Source organism: Triticum aestivum, chromosome 1A (genome assembly GCF_018294505.1).
Source record: "Triticum aestivum cultivar Chinese Spring chromosome 1A, IWGSC CS RefSeq v2.1, whole genome shotgun sequence".
Classification (NCBI taxonomy): Eukaryota; Viridiplantae; Streptophyta; class Magnoliopsida; order Poales; family Poaceae; genus Triticum; species Triticum aestivum.
In genome coordinates this window covers 511,135,456-511,157,851 of record NC_057794.1, presented here as the reverse complement: position 1 = coordinate 511,157,851, position 22,396 = coordinate 511,135,456, and the positions used below count along the sequence as shown (strand labels likewise).

The 22,396-nt window shown below is 45.2% G+C and overlaps 3 protein-coding genes across 3 annotated transcripts; 2 read left to right on the top strand and 1 right to left on the bottom strand.

Moving 5' to 3' along the window:
- The first annotated feature begins 11,381 nt into the window (after nucleotides 1-11,381).
- LOC123040616 (serine/threonine-protein phosphatase 7 long form homolog) lies at nucleotides 11,382-12,645 on the top strand. The gene is made up of 3 exons (XM_044463434.1): nucleotides 11,382-12,160; nucleotides 12,235-12,345; nucleotides 12,444-12,645. The coding sequence occupies exons 1-3, from the start codon at nucleotides 11,382-11,384 to the stop codon at nucleotides 12,643-12,645; spliced, it is 1,092 nt and encodes a 363-aa protein (XP_044319369.1).
- A 31-nt stretch (nucleotides 12,646-12,676) lies between these two features.
- LOC123166015 (uncharacterized) lies at nucleotides 12,677-13,799 on the top strand. The gene is made up of 2 exons (XM_044583806.1): nucleotides 12,677-13,223; nucleotides 13,308-13,799. The coding sequence occupies exons 1-2, from the start codon at nucleotides 12,708-12,710 to the stop codon at nucleotides 13,683-13,685; spliced, it is 894 nt and encodes a 297-aa protein (XP_044439741.1). The 5' UTR covers nucleotides 12,677-12,707; the 3' UTR covers nucleotides 13,686-13,799.
- A 946-nt stretch (nucleotides 13,800-14,745) lies between these two features.
- Nucleotides 14,746-15,441, bottom strand: LOC123165928 (vicilin-like seed storage protein At2g18540). The gene is made up of 2 exons (XM_044583717.1): nucleotides 15,316-15,441; nucleotides 14,746-15,237 (listed from the first exon to the last, which is right to left on the bottom strand). Exons 1-2 carry the CDS (start codon nucleotides 15,385-15,387, stop codon nucleotides 14,863-14,865), a joined length of 447 nt encoding a protein of 148 aa, XP_044439652.1. The 5' UTR covers nucleotides 15,388-15,441; the 3' UTR covers nucleotides 14,746-14,862.
- Between the last annotated feature and the right edge of the window lie 6,955 nt (nucleotides 15,442-22,396).

Below are 22,396 nucleotides of genomic sequence, written 5' to 3'. Positions count from 1 at the left end.
AGTTGACACAACTGATTTAAGGATCATTATTTGTGTAGGCTCTTACGGAGAAGAATACCCAGTTGTCTCAAGAGCTGGAGGAGTGCAAAGCCCAGCTGCGGGCCACAGTTGCCAGAATGAAGGAGTCCGCGAAGGCCCCATCTGGTAATACTTGCTTCTATCAAAAAGAAGGATGTGTACCGGTTAGTATTCGGCATGTATGCAAATCTAACAATAGATTCTGCAGATGACCCCGGAGTGAATCCGGAGGTCATGCGAGGGGATGAGCAACATGCTCAACGACAGCTAGAGGCTGGCGAGCGCGTGCTGACGCGTGTTAGGCAGGAGAAAAATGATCTCCAAGATGCCAATACCTAGCTGGGCGTTGAACTGAAAGACGTTCAGGCCCAGCTAGCTGACTCCGTAAAGGAGAATAAGAGGCTTCGACGCGGCATTTTTAGTAAGTGATCGAACGAACTTTTATATAGTTCGGCGAAGAAACCGGCTAACAAAGTTATTTCTGTTGGTATGCTGACGGGTCGTCCCGCAGAGGAGATGCCCGGGTCTGTGGGTGATCTTCTGCCAGAGCTCTCACAACTGCACGAACAAGTTCGGTAGGTGATGTAGGGCATTGCCCAAGCCTTGTGGCCGTCTGCCTCCCTCCCAGGAGGCATGGGGGAGCTTGTAGAGATGCTCAAGGGAGCGAGGCGGAGCTTCCAATTATGGAAGATATCAGCCTGCCGACAAGGTGCGAGGGAAGCCTGGGCTATGGTGAAGACACGATATACCAAGACTGACCCGAACCACATGGCCGAGGTCGGACCTGTGGGGTCTGATGGGAAAGAGATCCCCGTCAGTTTGGTGTATGACTAGGTGAAATTAGCCGCAAAGTATTCTCAATAGGATTGTAGGCTAGACAGCCTGTTGGATGGTATAGAAGAAGAATTTAGTCAGTCTAAGTGACTATGTACTTCAAGTGACATATTTTGTCCCTAGCCGGATTGTAAATCATTTGTCATGGCGGACCTTTTCGCTTCGACCTTCGGACCCGACAGTCTGGAGTGTATCCGAATACCCGCTCAGTTATGTAAAAACCGGGGTACGTGTGGAAACCAGGCGTAGGGGTCATTAGTGCTTGAACAGACAAGTACCTAACTAGCTATGTTATATTACATGGATAGTAAGAAACATCTTCCAGGGAGAATAGTTCCGTTAAGGGTTCCTTTCCCTGGGTACGCATGCATTAATGTGCATGTTCAAACTGCAAGAAGAGACGCAGGATATAAACATCTGGGGGCATGTATTGCAATAATTTAAAGTCATCTTTTGTTCACCGACTGAATATTCCCTTAAGAACGCTAGCTTTCGGCTTCACCCAGTCTGAGGTACACATGCGGCTGACCCGGAAGTAACAATCGCAGAGGTGCTCCCCTTATGCCCTAGCTGAATTAACGGGAACCTAGGGCATAAACACAAGAGCCAGCCAACCCAGCTTGGCCAAAACTTAAGTCATATCGATGCATATAATGGCGAAGAAAAGGTACATGTGGAAAAGTAACACATGTGCGGGGCGCATAGAGTCCGGAACATAGTTATATTAAGCTTCTGTATAAGAAGCCCCCAGGTATAATGAGCACGCCTAGCGTGTCAAGATTGTGTAGTCAAGACACATTTTAACCTTTTAAGGCCGTGAAGAAAAAGGGAAGAAAGAAAGGAGGAAAAGACAGAATACGGATATATAAAAATTGACGGAGGTAAGGAGACGAACACAGGGTCCGACACTAGGCGTAGAAGCTTCGGAGTCTGGCTGCGTTCCATGGGTTTGGCTCGAGTCGGTTGTCCGATGCATCCCGCAGACGGTACACTCCACCGGTCAGAACTTTGTCAATAATGAAGGGACCTTCCCATTTGGGCTTGAGCTTCTCCTTTTTCTTCTCTGGTAGGCGTAGAACGAGTTCTCCAACGTTATAAGTTTTGGCCCGTACTTCTCTTCTTTGATACTGCCGAGCCTGTTGGTGATAGAATGCGGAGCGGGCTTTTGCCACATCACGCTCCTCCTCCAGGGCGTCCAAACTGTCCTGCTAATCAAGCTCGGATTCTTTCTCTTCGTACATGCGCACTCGGGGTGAGTGTAACGCCCTCGATGCGGCTATATCTCCCACGTGTCGAAGCACGACTAAGAGGCATAACCGCATTGAAAGCAATGTCGCAAGTGAGGTAATCTTCACACAACCCATGTAATACATAAGGGAAGGAGATACATAGTTGGCTTACAATCGCCACTTCACACAATTACATGAATAAAGCATTACATCATCCAAATACAATCAAGGTCCGACTACGGAACCAAAATAAAAGAAGACTACCCCAAATGCTACACAGATCCCCGATCGACCCCAACTGGGCTCCACTACTGATCAACTAGAACGAAACAACACAAAGGACAAGATCTTCATAGAGCTCCTCCTTGAGCTTGGTTGCTTCATCTGCACGATTCAACGGCACCTGCAAGCTGGTTTTGGAAATATCTGTGAGTCACGGGGACTCAGCAATCTCACACCCACGCGATCAAGACTATTTAAGCTTATGAGTAAGGTAAAGGTATGAGGTGGAGCTGCAGCAAGCGACTAGCATATTTAGTGGCTAACATATACGCAAAAGAGAGCGAGAAGAGAAGGCAAAAGCACGGTCGAGAACTATGATCAAGAAGTGATCCTAAAACAACCTACGTCAAACATAACTCCAACACCGTGTTCACCTCCCGGACTCCGCCGAGAAGAGACCATCACGGTTACACACGCGGTTGATGCATTTTAATTAAGGTCAACTTCAGGTTTTCTACAACCGGACATTAACAAATTCCCATCTGCCCATAACCGCGGGCACGGCTTTCGAAAGTTCAAATCCCTGCAGGGGAGTCCCAACTTAGCCCATCACAAGCTCTCACGGTCAACGAAGGATATTCCTTCTAGCGGGAAGGCCCGATCAGTCTCGGAATCCCGGTTACAAGACATCTCGACAATGGTAAAACAAGTCCAGCAACACCGCCCGAATGTGCCGACAAATCCCGATAGGAGCTGCACATATCTTGTTCTCAGGGCACACTCAGATGAGACTAGCTACGATTAAAACCAACCCTCAAGTTTCCCCGAGGTGGCCCCGCAGGCAGCTCAGTTCGGACCAACACTCAAAGGAACACTGGCCCGGGGGGTTAAAATAAAGATGACCCTTGAGTCCGCAAAACCCAAGGGAAAAAAAGGCTAGGTCGCGAATGGTAAAACCAATGTTGGGCATTGCTGGAGGAGTTTTATTCAAGGCGAACTGTCAAGGGGTTCCCATTATAACCCAACCGCATAAGGAACGCAAAATTCGGGAACATAACACTGATATGACGGAAACTAGGGCGGCAAGAGTGGAACAAAACACCATCCATAAGGCCGAGCCTTCCACCCTTTACCAAGTATATAGATGCATTAATTAAATAAGAGATATTGTGATATCCCAACAAATATCCATGTTCCAACATGGAACAAACTCCATCTTCACCTGCAACTAACAACACTATAAGAGGGGCTGAGCAAAGTTGTAACATAGCCAAACAACGGTTTGCTAGGACAAGGTGGGTTAGAGGCTTGGCTTAACAATATGGGAGGCATGATAAGCAAGTGGTAAGTATCGCAGCATAGGCATAGCAAAAGAGCGAGCAACTAGCAAGAAAAGATAGAAGTGATTTCGAGGGTATGGTCAGCTTGCCTGAGATCCCGCAAGGAAGAAGAACGAGTCCATGAAGAAGACAAACGGACATAGCCAACAGATCCTCACAACTCCGGAACGGAACCGAAGCTAACGAGGGAAACAACCGGAAAGAAGCAAACAACATAGTAAACAACCATCACATAACATGGCATGATGCACAACCAAGTATGATGCATGTCCGGTTTAAATATGCATGACATGACAAAGGGCACAAACAAAACTACAAGTTAAGTGGAGCTCTCTCTCGTTTCCTTGTCGCCAACTCATGGGACACTGAATTCGGGAGCGCCCCACCATCTTTTGCACCACATCAATTATTGACGGAACACCACATCAATTATTTAGTTCTCTCTCGTTTAGGTACCCAACAATATTAAATGTTGTTAAACATGGCAAGAGATGAGGCATAACAAAACTACACCATCTAAACAATTTAAATGGGGCCGGATATAACAAATAACGAATCCGGTAGATCCCCATATGCATTTATCAATATGGTGCAACAACAATTTTTAAACCTTTAAATGTTATTATCATGATGCGAAAGACATGTGCAAGTTTTATGCAATATTTATGAAAAATGTTGATACGAGCATTTTATGAAGCATTTGTCATCGTGGTAGAAAGAAAGGGGTGCCACGACGTCGAAACGGTAATGATGCCATGGCAACATTTTGGTTCCGGTACTTGATTGAGAAACCGATGCAAAAGGAGAAGTGTGCGGATGCGTGCAAAAGATGGTGGGGCGCTCCCGAATTCAGTGTCCCATGAGTTGGCGACAAGGAAACGAGTGACAGTTTGGACACTGCGCAAACACGAGCATCTCAAACATCGCAAGCATTCGTCCACGACGGTCGTCTCGACGTTATACCTCTGAAGCATGCATTATCGGAGCGGTTCGAGTTGGCGTAGAGGAAGTAGTGGAAGTAGACATTCTCGGACGTCGAGGGAAGTAGTGGTTCACGCGACGGTAGTCGAAGTAGTCGTTCTCGCACGTTCTAGGGTCGACGGTAGAGGTTCTCGCGATCTCGGCGACGGTAGTGGTACATGTTTATCGTTGCACGAGTTTCCGTAGACGTTCATGTCATCGGTGTCGAGGTACTTAGGGTCTTCGGACTTTCCGATCCCGTTCTTGCGACAGTAGTCATTCACGTTCGTTTCGGAGAGGTACTTGATGACTCCAACGTTTTCGGGGCGACGGTAGTGGTACTTGGCAAAGCGCATGTACTTCGGAGGTCGACGGTACTTGTTCTCGTATCATCATGTAGACGTACTTTCGAAGAGGAACTTGTCGCGTCCCAAAATGAGCAAGGCAAAAACCCTCGTTCCAACGGCGGTCGAACTTGACGAAAACCACAAAGGCGGCCTTGGGCTTCCCTGGTTGTCATGTCTTGGCAGTGACAAGAGGAGTGACGAAGCCAGCGAGGTAGCAACTGAAGATGGCCGGGTCAGGCGTCCGGGTTGAAGACCGGAGGTGGTTGCGGCCAGAGCAGCGCGACCTTGGAGGCGGAGGAGGTCCGGCGAAGGTAGCAAGCCGATGGCGGGGAAGGCAGCAAGGCGGCGCCACGCGGCAGAGGGCTCAAGTCCCTGGCGCAAAAGAGAGGCAGGGGAAAACGACAGGGCCGCAGCGCCATGGAACGGAGGTGGAGGAGGACCGCATGGTGATGGGGCGGCAGCCGGCAGCGGCACCTGTGGTGGGCGGTCTTCGAGCTCCAGGCGAGGTGGAGAACTGGTGGCGGCGCCCCTGGTCGCCGGTGTCCGGCAGAGCCATGGTGGCGGCGCGAGAGCACTCTGGGCGACGCGATGAGAAGCAGAGGCGCGAGGTAGGAGAGGAGGGCGACATGGATCGTGCAGGGGGGTCGGGGAGATGGCCGCGCCTATGTACGAGGCGAGGAGAGGGATCGAGGGGGAGATGGGACGATCGAGGGAATCGGCTTCCTGGCGGCGGCAGGGGAGAGAAACGAGGGAGAGGGAGATGACGAGGGGATCGGGCTAGGGTTAGAAAAGGAGTGGGGTGCGGCTGGGGATTTTTTGTCCAAAAGGACCCCCTGCCGAACGCTATTGTCAAAAAGGACTATCTGCAGATAAAAACGTCAAAAAGGACCCCCTGACTAGTGGCGGCAGGTGCGGCAGGCGACACGTGGCACCTGCCGCCACTAGGTGAGGCGGCGGGCCCGGCCGCCACCGCAGGAGGCGGCCGCGCGGTGCACAACGGAATCTCCACTCTGCATCGCGCCACGACGGAACGGGGCGGGCCAGGTGGGCCCGGCCGCCACCGCGCGAGGCGGCCAGCCCTGGCGCGGTCGCTGCCTGGGCGACAGGCCCTGATGCGAGCGGGCCCCGCTGGTGGGCCTCGCCGCCACTGGCTGAGGCGGCCACCCCTGTCGACAGCAGCTGGTGCGCTCTGACTGTGCACGGAAGGCGAGGTCCTGGCACTGATTCCCACGCGCGAAAACTGGCGGGGCGGGAATCACTCTGGCACTGATTGTTGTTGCTTTTGCTGATTCCCACGCGCGGCAAACGACGAATTTCACGAGTGGCTTGTTGCTTTGCTTTTGCTCCTTGCATGCTGTTGCTGATGATGTTGATTTTCACGCGCGGGAATCCGAGGCTGCCGACACTACAGGGATCCTCTCCCTTTTATATGCCATGCTTCAGCTCCGTGCGCAAGCACTCTGTAACCTCGTTCCTCTCCTTTGCTCTCTAAGTCTCTAAGTACAGAGAGAAAAGAAAGCTCAGTAAGCACTTTCACTCGTGATTTAGGGTGATTTAGAGTTGGATTTTGAGGATGATGAAGTTGAAGAAAAGATAGATTAAGGTAAGATCTATCCATTTTTGTTGGTTTCATTCGCATGCATGATGTTTTATTCTATTTGATTAGTTCCTAAGTGTGTATTCTATGTTGCTTTAGGCATTATTTCAGCACTTGGAGGAGTCATTTGGAGTTTCTGTAGTAGGAATAGCCGTGCAAAGTGAACTACGAAGTTGAAGATCAAGGTATGAGCTTTGCAATACATTTATTTATTTATGCATGCAGGGTGGTAATTAGTTCATCCTTTAGCTCGTTATTAGCTATGTGATGGTAGTGCTTAGAGGTTAGAAATAATTTCAGACGAGAGATGTAGCATTTAAACTATTTTTTTGAAATAGTAGGTTGAAGATGTTGCATCAATGTTAGGTGCGTCCATTAGTATTGACATGCGGGAAATCTTAATACGGTAATTAAGAAAAAATTGTACTGTAATTGTTTATTGCATGCGGTATGTTATTTCATGTGGTATGTTATTTTATGTGGTATGTTTATTAATAAGTCGCAATAATCTAAATTTTATATGTTAAGATTAGGTGCTAATGTATGATGTATGTAATTAGGTAAAATAATTCATCTTAGTATCAAACAAGGAGGAGAAGACGTGATTGAAGAAACTGTGTTTCCATTTTCGCTGTCCCATTTTGAGGTGATGAACCCATGCATGAAAGTGCTATTTTCATACTTTTGTTAGCAGGAAGAAAAATCCGTGTGTAATATTGTTGTTAATGTGATAATAGGTTGACGAGGTTCATATAGTACCGGCGACGGATATTTATTGGAACTATTTTGACGCTTAATTGCATTCGCAAGCACATCCATATTGCAGCTAAGGTGAAAAATGACACTGTAATTTTGTTAATATTTTTTGTATTGATGTAGTATTGTGAATAATGTGCATGCTGCTGCAAATATTATTATTTGTAGATAAATGATTGTTATCGTATGATGTGAAAAAAATTATATAAAGCCGAAAGAAATTAAATGTTTTACTCATATGATATTAAAATGTTATTATCGTATTATTATGTTTACTGGTTGTTTGGATAGCGAGTAATTACCATGAGTTTTGTCATAACATGGGTATAAAATGACGCCGTAATTTTGTTAATATTTTTTATATTGATGTACTGTCATGCCGCTGCAAATATTATTATTTGTAAATAAATGAATTTTATCGTATGATATGAAAAACATTATATCATGCCGGAAGAAATTAGATATTTTACTCATATGATATTTAAATGTTATTATCGTAATATTATGTTTAGTGGTTGTTTGGCTAGCGAGTACTTACCCTCAGTTTTGTCATAACCTGTTGTAAGGAAATTATGTAGAAAACCACATTTTACTAATAGTCGTTTTTCCAGAAGCTAAGTTTTTGCATGTTACGAGAACTATTTTAGGATATTTTTGGGGTAGTTAGAGAAAAGCAAACAAAGTTTTAGTTTGTTACGCTCGTAGACAAGTTTGAGAAAAATAGATCTTTAAATACCCGTTAACCAAACAACCCCTTAAAGTCTAAGCAAATGATTCTAAAAACAAACCGAATATTTCTAATGAAAATACAATTATTATTTTAGTCGTAAGATATGTAAATGTTGTCATCGTTACTAAATGTTCAGTTATTAATTATTTGAAATGTAAACATGTATGTTGGTTAGGTACTATGGAAAATTTAGTAGTGTACTATGGGAACGTCTTACGCGACGGTCCATGCGGTGTGGATGTGTCCTTCTGCGAGTCGACTACAGTAGTGGTGAGAGACATGGTCAACGTGGGTTACGCAACTGTTAGAAGGTGCATCCGAGCGGTGTTTGGCCCAGTGATGCAGGAAAAAAAAATGACAATGGAGGCCTTCGTCATTGACGGAGGAAATGATGGGACAGTTGCCCGTTGGGGTTTGCGGCCTGTCACAGGTGATCGGTCGTGGGGGTCGTACATGAGGTTTGCAAGCAATCCCAATAACTCAATATATGGTCAGCCGATGGTGTATGTGGAGTTCATTTCAGTCACTGATGTTGCCGGATGCAGTAGCAGGGGTGGTGAGGTCGAGTTGGCCATCACATCAGCCCCTAGCATCGGCCCATCGGAACCGACGGGCGGCCAGCCTGTGTATGACACAGGATATTGGTCGGCGGCCGTTGACATGAGTGAACACGTGGAGGGATTGCCGGAGGCGCTAGATGATGATGATCATTCTTCTGCGTCTTCGGAGTCAAGCGGAGAAGAAGATGTTCCTCCTCAGAGGGCGGTCGCGGCGGCACTGCAACCTGGGTTTTTACAGGATATGAGCATCACCAACGAATTTCACTCTGCTTCTGGCCTAGGAGCAGGAAGCCTGGAGGTTGGGCAAGTTTTCCCAGATAAGAAGTCTGCTTACCAGGCAATGGGTAGCTATGCAATCGGCATCCACCGCCAGCATAGAGTGAAGCAGTCTGATAAAAAAGAGTTGAAGGTCATATGCATCCACACCGCGAAAGGTTGCCGCGGAAGAGTTCTCGCTAGACTGAAGCCTGGGGTATGTCAGTCATGGCATATCACAAAAATAGTGGAGCATACCTGTGAGCAAACTGGGACTCTTTCAGATCACTGCAATGTGACAGCAAAATTTGTGGCACAGACGATGGAAACAATTGTGCAGGGAAGTCTCAACATTAGTGTTAGGGCTCTGCAAAAAGATGCAGAGGATCTAATTGGATTCCCTGTTAGCTACAGCAAGGCTAGGCATGCGAAGGAAAATATATTTAAGAACTTGTATGGTACCTATGAGGAGGAATATTCTTATGCCCCTAGAATGCTTCATCAAATAGCAAGTGCTAATAGGGGGACTCAAGTTTGGCGGAGAGAACGTCCAAACCCAATGAACCCGGGTGAGCTAATCCTGGACCGCTTATTCTGGGAATTCGCCCAGACTATACAAGCCTTCAGGCACTGTCGCCCGGTATTATCTGTTGATGGTACCTTTCTCACTGGAAAGTACAAGGGCACACTATTGGTGGCGATTGCAGCGGATGCAAATAATCAGCTTCTTCCTATTGCATATGCATTGGTCGAGAGCGAGAACAAAGATAGCTGGTTGTGGTTCCTGAGCTGCGTGAAGATGGGTGTCGTGAAAGAGCGTAAAGGTGTTTGCATCATTTCTGATCGCAACACTGGATTATTAAGCGCTCTTGAAATAATTAAGGCGTCGGAAGAAGAGTGGGGCTGGCCCGATCTAGAGGGAAGGTGGTGCATGAGGCATTTGGCAGCAAACTTTTACTCCAAATTCAAAAACAAGGATTGGTTCAAGTTATTCAAGAGGATGTGCATGCAAAAAACTGTAGCCAAAATGAATGCGATATGGGCAGGTATCAATGGTGAGATCGACCGCGCGGCCTTGCCGCAGAGAGAAGACCGGAGGGGTCGTAGGACGGTCATAAATTTGAGCCAGTGGATCACCGAGAATTGCCCTCATTTGGAGAAGTGGGCACAGGCTCACGACACCGGGGCTCGGTATGGAATAATGACCAGCAACATGTCAGAGGTGTACAATGGTGTTCTTAAAGGGGTGCGAGCACTGCCTATCACAGCCCTAATTGAAGAAACTTGGAACCGGACCCTGTCATACTTTGCAGACAGGGTCACCGTCGCCAAAGCACAAGTTGAATTGAACAAGCCATGGTCCGAGAAGATGCAAAGACATCTGGACGAGAAAGCAAAGAAGTCCCAAAGTCATGGCTGCAGGAAAGTGGACGCACTTAGGAATAAGTGGGAGGTCAATGTGCGAGCCAAGTACGTTAAGGGTCACCACAGAGGATCAAAAAAGCAAGCTGTCACCCTTGGCTCAACCTCCTGTGAGTGCACTTGTAACAAGCCCAAGCTTGAGGGCTACCCTTGCAGTCATGTGCTCCGGGCGGCTGCTGTTCAAAAAATCAGCGTCGAGCCATACATATCGCCGTACTTTAACATGTACAATCTGTACAACACTTGGAACGGTGAGTTCTGGGCTTGGGGCATTGATATGAACTACAAAATGTTGTGGCCAGATGGGCCGAAATGGGTTCCGAACACCGACTTGATGAGAACCGCAAAGGGACGACGTCAGTCTAGGCGTCATTGCAATGACATGGACCATAGCCAGATGGGAGAACCAAGGCGATGCCGCGTTTGCAGGTGTCCTGGACATTCACGCAAAGACTGCCCGTATCGAGCCAACAACAACGCATGATGTTGATATATATGTACTCGCCATGTCTATTTATATTTCTACTCGTTATGTGTACTTATATTGAATTTAAATTCATTCTCTTTGTATTATTGTACTCCTGATGTTAACTTCAGATAATTAATGTAAATCGTATCTCTTTGTATTTTTTAAGTTAATTTAGATTTGCATTTGTATTTCTGTCTTCCTCGTAATTTATATTTGTATGTTTGTGTGCAGGTTATGGGTGAAGTGCCAGTGCTTTTGCAGGGGCCCCATGACGCCGGGCACCGTTGCCACCTATTTTTGAAACCAAATACTAAGCATGATTATCGGCCTTTCAGACTTCGAACCATAAAGAAAACATGGCCAATACACAATCATTTCCTTGCTCACCTTGACGCTTATGGATTACAAGGTTTTGCTAGGCTCACATCATGCGACGACCAAGTACGTTCGGACCCATCCCTTTTGACATCCCTCGTTGACCGGTGGAGACCTGAAACCCACACCTTTCACTTTCGTTTTGGGGAGCTTGCACCTACACTGAAAGATGTTTCTATGATCACTGCTCTACCAATTAGAGGTGAGCCGGTAGTCTCTCCACGAGTGTCTCCATCTTGGGCATTAGATATAGCAGCCCGTCTTGGGATGGAAATGCCAGAATCACAACGTTCTGGTAACCCTCGGGGCATCCCACTCGTCTGGCTTTGTGATAACTTTCTTAATTTATCTAGCTTCGCCAATGAGGAGACGAGAAAAAGACATCTGTTTGCATATTTGTTGTGGCTCCTCGGGAATCTATTTCCAAATTCACATGGGGACGTTGTTGTCCCTGGTCTCATCTATATTGCAGAGAATATGGTAGATGAACCTTTACCTGAGCAGCCAAAATACAGCTTCGGTTCTGCCATGCTATCTCATACATACAGAGGCTTGTGTGATGCCACGCAAAAAACCTCTTTCGCACAAAAAGCTCCATTACTTTGTGTCGCCTATGAGTTTCTACAGTTGTGGTCCTGGGAATACCTCCCTGTAGGACGACCTCGTATAGTACAACCCATATACCCATATGACTTTGGCGAGGGTGCTAGCGCAACTATGGCCACCAGGTGGACAAAGGCACGGAAACGTTGGTCTCCAGATATTGCGAAAAATTGTTACCCTATGTACCACCAGCAGTTTGAGATACTTGATGAGGCAGAAGTCACATGGAACCCGTGGACTCAGGACCAGCTAAAATTGGTCTTTGATGCTCGACACTTCACACCAGGCATGTTGACCGATAGTGCATTCTGGCTGACTCGCTGCAACTTATTGTTCATGTGGTGTGTTGAACCTTACAACCCAGAGCGTGTAATGAGACAGTTCGGTCTCTATCAAGAAATTCCACCACCTTTTCCCAGACGTATCGATGAGGAAACACATAAGTAAGATGTGACATCCCTAAATAGTTAGTGTCATTTTTAATTTACTAAACTCACACTTTGTTACATATTTGCAGGCTAACCAATATGGGCAGGGGTTGGAGTTTATACGATTGGAGGGAAGAGAACAGTGAATGGGTACACAAGTGGACAAATGAAGCGCTAGCAGATATAGTGCGTGAACTTAGGTATATTTTATGTACATTATTTTTTTACGATGATCATACGATGCGTGAAGATGCTTTGCTTTCATCACAAAGGTTTATGTAATTATTTAATTTTGCAGGCCGTACGATGGAAGTACAGATCAAGCGTACAAGGAGTGGTACTGCATGAACACACGTGCTAGCCTGGCCAGTCAGCCAGCTACTATACCAACACATCTCACACAAGAGGAGCAGGCGCGGAGACATGTTGAGCTGCATGCAGCTTACTATCGTGACTACCTAGTAATCACTTGTAACTTTTTTAGGTCCATCATTTCATAATCATTGGAACTAAATAACATCCAAATATTGTTCAGCTTGAAAATGTCAACGAAGTAGGGCAGATGGCTACGGATAGCATGCCGGCCCAGGGCCCATATCGCAAGACATTCCAGAAACTTTTGCAACAATTCGTGGCAAAGAAGTTCAGATGCGGTAGAGGCGACGACGTTGCCACTGGAGCATACATGCCGGTAGCGAGGTCAGCCAGACCGAGTGCGGCACCGTCGTCCAGACCGAGCGAGGCGCGTACGAGCCATGAGCAATGGGGGGAGGGTCCGAGTACTAGAACGACATTGCCACGACATGACTCATCTCTGCCACTGCATCGCTCTTCTTCGATGCAGCTTCGTCAGGGGCAAACATCTCAGGACCATGGCACGGGCTTGGATTCGATGCCCGAGCAGTTTCTTTCCCCTAACCCATATGTGTACACAGGATATGATGCATACACCCAAGGTGAGGGATCTCAGCCGTTTCTCTCCACGCGAGGGATCCCCATGCCCGAGGAGACTCGTGTACCAGATTTAAACCAGCACCAAGTACAATGGCCAGACAGTATAGGAGAGGGATATGCTCAGGTAGTCATGTTTACATTTCAATGCATTTACAATGATATCATATATTATCCTCTAACAGTTTGATTAAAATGTTTCTATGTGCAGGACACACCTGATGTTAATTGGGGCGATGAGAACACCCAACGCGGCGTCAACACAGGCCTCCGGGGAGCATCACATGATCATGGCGTCAACACAGGCCTCCGGGGAGCATCACATGATCTTGGCGACACGGTTACATCATTAGTTACAGAGTTCTTCGGAGGGGATGTTATTGGCCCATCTTTTATCCCCCCGGAGTCACAACCATACGCCTACAATTACGCTTCAGGTTCACAACAAGGATTCGCGACTCCACCACCTACGCAGGACTCGCAGACACATGAAGCCGAAGTGGAGTACGGCCGCGGTCTTCGTGTGACCCGGCCACCTAATCGCTTGTCGCCTTCCGGTCGTAAGGAAAGGCCAGGTGGTCGTCGTTAAGTACGGTGATTCATCTATGCACGTGCGCGACCCATTGTATCTATATATGTGTGTATCAGACTTTTCGATTTGAACATCTATGTTTGCTGAAATAAAAATGCACCAGTCAACGCTTTCCCCTCAATATTTTCAGGCAACGCTTTCCCCTCAATATTTTCCCGCCAACGCTTTCCCTCCATATGTTCCGCCACCCGTTTCCCGCCAACCCCTTCCCGCCATATCTTCCCGCCACTCGTTTCCCGCCATATGTTCCCGCCAACCCTTTCCCGCCATACTGCACTCGTTCTTTCCCGCCATTTTCTCCTCTCTACCTATAAAACCCCCTTCAGACGGAGGTGGATAAGCATTCGAGTGTAGTGTAGTCGAGATGTCCCATTATCCTTTCGATCGTAGTTTTCACCCTGGGATGAGCAGGACTCTTTTGAGGCTAGCTACCAATTTCAGGATGGACAATAGGATAGTTCCATGGGACGAACTCACCGGTAGTGACACCATAATGAATGAGTTGGCTCACCAATTACGTAGGTCTGGGTGGCCTGAAAGGACCTATGAGGAGGTACGTAAAGAACTTCTTAGGTTGCATGCAAGGTGGAAGAATGTAGTGGAGCCGAAGAGTGAAACTTTTAGAAGGACTGCAGAAATGCATCCATTTTTATGGACTGAGGAGAGCGAGGATGAAGATGATATCTTCATGCCGCCGCTTTCGGGTGCTGCATCATCACAGGGCAAGAGTTCTGCATCGTCAAAGGGCAAGAGTACTGCATCCTCGAAGAGCAAGAGTTCTGCATCGTCCAAGGGTAAGAGTTCTACATCCTCGAAGGGCAAGAGTTCTGCATCGATGGAGGATGACGATGATGTCTTCATGTAGTTTTATTCCAGTTCTACCGTTTAATTCGGATGTACTTGCATTATTAGTTTGTACTCTGTTATTGTAGGGCATTATGTTCTATCTTAAATTTATTTTGTAGTTGTTGCACGATGTTTGATATTAGTGGAGGGAAAGAAAATGCCACTACTTTATTCTTAAACTATATTTTTTTCCATTACGACACGACACAACTGAAAATAAGATACATTGTAGGAATATACCTACATTTAACTCCTGAAATAAAGCTACATTAAAGTGCAGAAATAAAGATACAAATGATTGCGGAATTTTAAATACTACCACAGGAATCTACTGAGTCCAGCGTGGATATTTTCCTTTTCCATCGCCAGCTTCTTCTGTTGCCTTAGCCTGACGAGCCCTTTCTTTCTTTCTCTGCCTCTCTGCCTCACGAGCCTCCTTTCGCTGTCGTTCCTGCTCCTCCATGCGACGAGCCTCTTCCCTGTTTTTCTTTCCCATTTCCTCAAAAAAACGGTGTTGCTCCGCATAGTATTCTTTTAACTCTCTCTCTTGCTCTGCTTTCTCCTCAGCTTCCGCCTTCTCGCGTCGCTCTTCCGCAAATAAACTATTCCACGCACGGCGACTTCTTTCACGAATCTCAGTCACTGCCCAAGCCGGCTTCTCCGTGTCAATCCAATGATAGTACATGCACAGAGGCGGAGGAGACTACAACAACAAACAAGAATGTTACTAAAGAATCAATGAAAATACCAACAATATCTATTTGTGATGGTTAAAGCATACTGGAGGCTTGTCGTACTCTGAAATAGCTACGGCAGGATCTTCCTCATAATTGGCGCACATGAAAAACTTCATGCCCAACCAATCTGAAAAATCCGTCACCTCCTTCACCTTGAAAAGATCGCCACACCAACATCGCAGGACTGCCACCCCAGGAGGCAAACTTGCGTTCTTCATTTTCCTCGGCCTAATGCTTTGATCTGAGCAAGGCAAACTCATACCGACTGAAAAAAATGTGTTATACACTTTGCGCAGTGGCGATTTCAAGGATGGCTGGACGAGAGCCTCGGTGTCTCCTTTTATAAGCCCAGACGATAAATAATGGCGAGAAAATTAAGCAGTAAATTTTAGGATCCCTGTAGTGTCGGCACAATAGCTTCCCGCAGTATTGGATTCCCGCAGCGAGTGACTGATGCCGTCGCATCCTCTCAAGCAATAGCCAGACTGATTCTTGGGCGAAAGAAGCATCAGCATGCATTTTCCCGCTCGTGGGAATCACCGCCGTCAGGTCGCTGTTGCACACGGGAATCAGCGCCATCTGCAATAGGAAAATGCGTCGGGCGTGAAGAAAGATGCCGCCTCCTACGGTGGCGGCCTGGCCCACGCCTCGGCCCGCGCGCAGCTGAGGCTGTCGGACGGGGAGCGACAGCGGCAGAGCTCGCCGCCTCACCTAGTGGCGGCCGGGCCCGCCTCTCCTGGCCCGTTCCGTCACAGCTACTGCACGGTGGGAGAACCCGTTGTGCACCGCGCGGCCGCCTCCTGCGGTGGCGGCGGGGCCTGCCGCCTCACCTAGTGGCGGCAGGTGCCACGTGTCGCCTGCCGCACCTGCCGCCACTAGTCAGGGGGTCCTTTTTGACGTTTTTATCTGCAGATAGTCCTTTTTGACAATAGCATTCGGCAGGGGGTCCTTTTGGACAAAAAATCGCGGCTGGGCTACTGATTGGGCCTGGCCTTGGGCCGGCGCATGAGGGAGGGAGGCCCAGCTGGGCTGGCTTTCCTCCTCTCTCACTCTTTTCCTTTTTAAAACAAAAACAAGGAAAGAGAAGGAAAATAAAGAGACGGTAGGGGCGGAATCTGGGCACGAGGACAATTTTCCCGGACTCTTAAAAATGTGCATGGTCCGAGAAAATTAGAAGTGGCAAGATCCGAAGATATGAATTCAAACTCATTTGAGTTTAATCAAATGGTTTGAACTAGGGCTAGGGTTTTGAAGTGCACCAGAAATGTTCAGATTTTTGGAGAAACCTCGGTAAGTGGGAAGAGAATTTTTGGCAAGGTTTTGAAGTCAAGCTTGAACTAGAAAATACATGGGGAATATGCAAGTGTGTTTAAGGGTGATTCCAAAAATGGAATAATTTATAATATCTCCCTAAATATCAGGAGGGTATGTTTTAAAGAGAAACCACCATGTGAGTTCCCTCAATTTAAACGGATCGAACATCCATACGGTTTATTTAGTTGAGTTGCAAAAATTAATGATATGATTGCATGATGACATGATGCAATGCGAAAATAAAAGGAGCAAGCAAAAATGAAACACACGAAGAAACCCGGAACCTAAGGAAGTCTTCTCGAGCATCGGTCTTGGGGCATTACAGTGAGTCATGAATAATGTCGCAGGACAGTACCTCCTCTGCACCGTACAGCATAAAGAATGGTGTGTATCCGGTAGTACGATTCGGCGTGGTCCGCAGCCCCCATAGTACAGAGTCAAGCTCCTCCACCCAGTGCGTATCTGATTCCTTCAAGGATCGCACTAATCTGGGTTTAATGCCGCTCATGATAAGACCATTTGCTCGCTCGACTTGACCGTTAGTTTGCGGGTGATAGACAGAGGCATAATCGAGCTTAATGCCCATTTTCCTGCACCAAGTTTTTACATCGTCGGTTGTAAAGTTTGAGCCGTTATCGGTGATGATGCTGTGGGGGACGCCGTAAAGGTGTACAACCCCGGATATGAAGTCTATCACTGGTCCGGACTCGGCCGTTTTAACTGGTTTGGTGATACGTCCATTTTGCATCATGCTTTTATATCGATATTTATTGCATTATGGGCTGTTATTTCACATTATGTCACAATACTTATGGCTATTCTCTCTTATTTTACAAGGTTTACATAAGGAGGGAGAATGTCGGCAGCTGGAATTCTGGGCTGGAAAAGGAGCAAATATTAGAGACATATTCTGCACAACTCCAAAAGTCCTGAAACTCCACGGAATACCTTATAATAAATAATGAAAAATCCTCGCCAAAGAAGAAGACCAGGGGGCCCACACCCTTCCCATGAGGGTGGGGGGCGCCCCCCCTAGGGCGCGTCCCCCCTACCTCGTGGGCCCCCTGGTGGCTCTCCGATGACCATCTTCTCCTATATGAAGTCTTTCGCCGAGAAAAAATTAAGAAGAAAAATTTCGGGACGAAACTCTTTGCTAGCCATAGATTCATCAAAATAAGCAAACAACACAAGAAAAACAGAATCTGTCAAAAACAGAACAGTCTGTAGTAATCTGTAACTAATGCAACTTATGGAACCCCAAAATTTCTAAAATAAATTTCTGGATGTGAGGAATTTATCTATTAATCGTCTGCAAAAAGAATTAACTAAATATCAATCTCCAAATAAAAATGGCAGCAATTCGCATGAGTGCTAAAGTTTCTGTTTTTTACAGCAAGATCAAAAAGACTTTCCCCAAGTCCTCCGAACGGTTCTACTTGGCAGAAACACTAATTAAACACAAAAAACACAACCAAAACATAGGATATATAAATTATTTATTACTAAAAAGGAGAAAAAAAAGCAAGGAATAAAAATAAAATTGGGTTGCCTCCCAACAAGCACTATCGTTTAACGCCCCTATAGCTAGGCATAAAAGCAAGAATAGATCTAGGTATTGCCATCTTTGGTAGGAAATCCATAAGTGGCTCTCATAATAGATTCATATGGTAATTTAATTTTCTTTCTAGGGAGGTGTTCCATGCCTTTCCTTAACGGAAATTGGAATCTAATATTCCCTTCCTTCATATCAATAATTGCACCGATCGTTCTAAGGAAAGGTCTACCAAGAATAACATGAATGATTGCAATCTATATCAAGAACAATGAAATCTATGGGCACATAGTTCCTATTTGCAACAATAAAAACATCATTAATTCTTTGCATTGGTTTCTTAATAGTGGAATCCGCAAGGTACAAGTTTAAAGAACAATCATCAAAATCACGGAAACCTAGCAAATCACACGAAGTTTTTGGAATCTTGGAAACACTAGCACCCAAATCACACAAAGCATATCACTCATGATCTTTAATTTAATTTTAATAGTAGGTTCCCACTCATCATAAAGTTTTCTAGGGATAGAAACTTCTAACTCAAGTTTTTCTTCATAAGATTGCATCAAAGCATCAATGATATGTTTAGTAAAAGCTTTATTTTAACTATAAGCATGAGGAGAATTTAGCATGGATTGCAACAAGGAAATACAATCTATCAAAGAGCAATTATCATAATTAAATTCCTTGAAATCCAAAATAGTGGGTTCATTGATATCTAAAGTTTTGACCTCTTCAATCCCACTTTTACCAATTTTTGTATCAGGATCTAAAAACTCCAAATTTTTGGAACGCCTTCTAGGTAAAGGTGGATCATCTTCAGTCCCATCATTATCAAGATTCATATTGCAAAACAAAGATTTAATAGGAGACACATCAATAACTTTTAGATCTTCATCTTTATTTTCATAGAAACTAGAAGAACACGCTTTCACAAAGCAATCTTTCTTAGCACGCATCCTAGCGGTTCTTTCTTTGCACTCATCAATGGAAATTCTCATGGCTTTGAGAGACTCAGTGATATAATTCTTAGGTGGAATAGATCTAAGTTTCAAAGAATCAACATCAAGAGAAATTCTATCAGTGTTCCTAGCCAATTCATCAACCTTAAGCAATTTTTCTTCAAGCAAAGCATTAAAATTCTTTTGTGAATTCATAAACTCCTTAACACTAGTCTCAAATTCAGAGGGCATCTTATTAAAATTTCCATAAGAATTGTTGTAGGAATTACCATAATTATTAGAGGAATTACTAGGAAACGGCCTAGAATTAAAATTACCTCTATACGTGTTGTCACCAAAATTGTTCCTACCAACAAAATTCACATCCATAGATTCATTATTATTATCAATCAAAGCAGACAAAGGCATATCATTAGGATCAGTAGGAGCACTCTTATTAGCAAACAATTTCATAAGTTCATCCATCTTTCCACTCAAAACATTAATTTCTTCTATCGCATGCAATTTTGTATTAGTAGATCTTTCGGTGTGCCATTGATATTAATTAACCATAATATTATATAAGAGTTTAGTAGCTTCTCCTAAAGTTATTTCCATAAAAGTGCCTCCCGCGGCCGAATCTAAAAGATTTCTAGAAGCAAAATTCAATCCAGCATAAAAAAAATTGTATAATCATCCAAAGATTCAAACCATGTGTAGGGAAATTACGTATCATTAATTTCATCCCCTCCCAAACTTGTGCAACATGTTCATGATCAAGTTGCTTAAAATTCATAATATCGTTTCTAAGCGAGATGATTTTAGCGGGAGGAAAATACTTAGAGATAAAAGCATCTTTGCACTTATTCCATGAATCAATACTATTTTTAGGCAAAGATGAAAACCAAGCTTTAGCATGATCTCTAAGGGAAAAAGGAAATAGCTTCAATTTAACAATATCATTACATCTTTCTTATTTTGCATATCACACAAATCAACAAAGCTATTTAGATGGGTAGCGGCGTCTTCACTAGGAAGGCCGGCGAATTGATCTTTCATGACAAGATTCAACAAACCAGCATTAATTTCACAAGATTCAGCATCGGTAAGAGGAGAATTGAAGTGCTAAGAAAATCATTGTTGTTGGTATTGGTAAAGTCACACAATTTAGTATTATCTTGAGCCATCGTGACAAGCAAGCAATCCAACACACGAGCAAACAAGGAACAAGCAAAAAAGAGGTGAACGGAAAAGAGAGGGCGAATAAAACGACAAGGGTGAAGTGGGGGAGAGGAAAATGAGAGGCAAATGGCAAATAATGTAATGAGAGGGATAAGAGTTTATGATGTGTACTTGGTATGTCTTGACTTGTGCGTAGACTCCGGCAACGGTGCCAGAAGTGGCTCGTTGTCGGGAGTCAAATCTTGACTTGACTTGGCGTGAATCTCCCTGGCAACGGCGCCAGAAATCCTTCTTACTACCTCTTGAGCACTAAGTTGGTTTTCCCTTGAAGAGGAAAGGGTGATGCAGTATAGTAGCATAAGTATTTCCCTCAGTTTTTGAGAACCAAGGTATCAATCCAGTAGGAGATCACGCTCGAGTCCCACGCACCTACACAAGCAAATAAGAACCTCGCAACCAACGCGATAAAGGGATTGTAAATCCCTTCACGGTCACTTACGAGAGTGAGATTTGATAGATATGATAAGATAATATTTTTGGTATTTTTATGATAAAGAGAAGTAAATATGCAAAGTAAAATAAACGGTAATAGAAATAACTAAGTGTTGGAAGATTAATATGATGGAAGATAGAACCGGTGGCCATAGGTTTCACTAGTGGCTTCTCTCATGAGCATAAGTATTACAGTGGGTAAACGAATCACTGTCGAGCAATTGATAGAATTGAGCATAGTTATGAGAGTATCTAGGTATGATCATGTATATAGGCATCACGTCCGCGACAAGTAGACCGAAACGATTCTGCATCTACTAATATTACTCCACACATCGACCGCTATCCAGCATGCATCTAGAGTATTAAGTTCATAAGAACAGAGTAATGGTTTAAGTAAGATGACATGATGTAGACGGATAAGCTCATGGAATATGATATAAACCCCATCTTTTTATCCTCGATGGCAACAATAGAATACGTGCCTTGCTGCCCCTGCTGTCACTGGGAAAGGACACCGCAAGATTGAACAGCTAAGCACTTCTCCCATTGCAAGAAAGATCAATCTAGTAGGCCAAACCAAACTAATAATTCGAAGAGACTTGCAAAGATAAACCAATCATACATAAAAGAATTCAAAGGAGATTCAAATATTGTTCATAGATTAACTTGATCATAAACCCACAATTCATCGGATCTCGACAAACACATGGCAAAAGAAGATTACATTGAATAGATCTCCAAGAAGATCGAGGAGAACTTTGTATTGAGATCCAAAGAGAGAGAAGAAGCCCTCTAGCTAATAACTATGGACCCGCTGGTCTGAAGTAAACTACTCACACATCACCGGAGAGGCCATGGAGTTGATGTAGAGGCCCTCCGTGATCAATGCTCCCTCCGGCGGAGCTCCGGAAAAGGCCCTAAGATGGGATCTCTCGGGTACAGAAGGTTGCGGCGGTGGAATTAGGTTTTCCTGGTGCTCCTGGATGTTTGGGAGTACGTGGATATATATAGGAGGAAGAAGTACGTCGTGGAGCAACAAGGGGCCCACGAGGGTGGAGGGCGCGCCCAGGGGGGTAGGCGCCCCCGCCTCGTGGCTTCCTCATTTGTTTCTTGACGCCCACTCCAAGTCTCCTGGATCACGTTTGTTGAGAAAATCACGTTCCCGAAGGTTTCATTCCGTTTGGACTCCGTTTGATATTCCTTTTCGGCGAAACTCTAAAATAGGCAAAAAAATAGCAATTTGGGTTGGGCCTCCGGTTAATAGGTTAGTCCCAAAAATGATATAAAAGTGTAAAATAAAGCCCATTAATATCCAAAACAGATAATATAATAGCATCACTACTAGGGAAAACCCTAGTAGTAGCGCGGGTTTTGAGGCTATCAGCAGCATGGGCGGCCGCACTACCAATAAGGTGCTACAGCTAACTCTTAGTAGTAGCGCTGTCTGTACCCGTGCTACTACTATTGACTATATTAGCAACGCTTTTTCGGAACACGCTACTATTAGTTAGCTGCATCGATTTCCTAGCCCTGCGCTACTGCTATATCTTTCACCATTACCACCCCGTTTCAGCTTCAATAAACTGCAATTTTGAGATACTAGGTACTACTAGATATCAATTTCATAAAGCCATAAAGCAT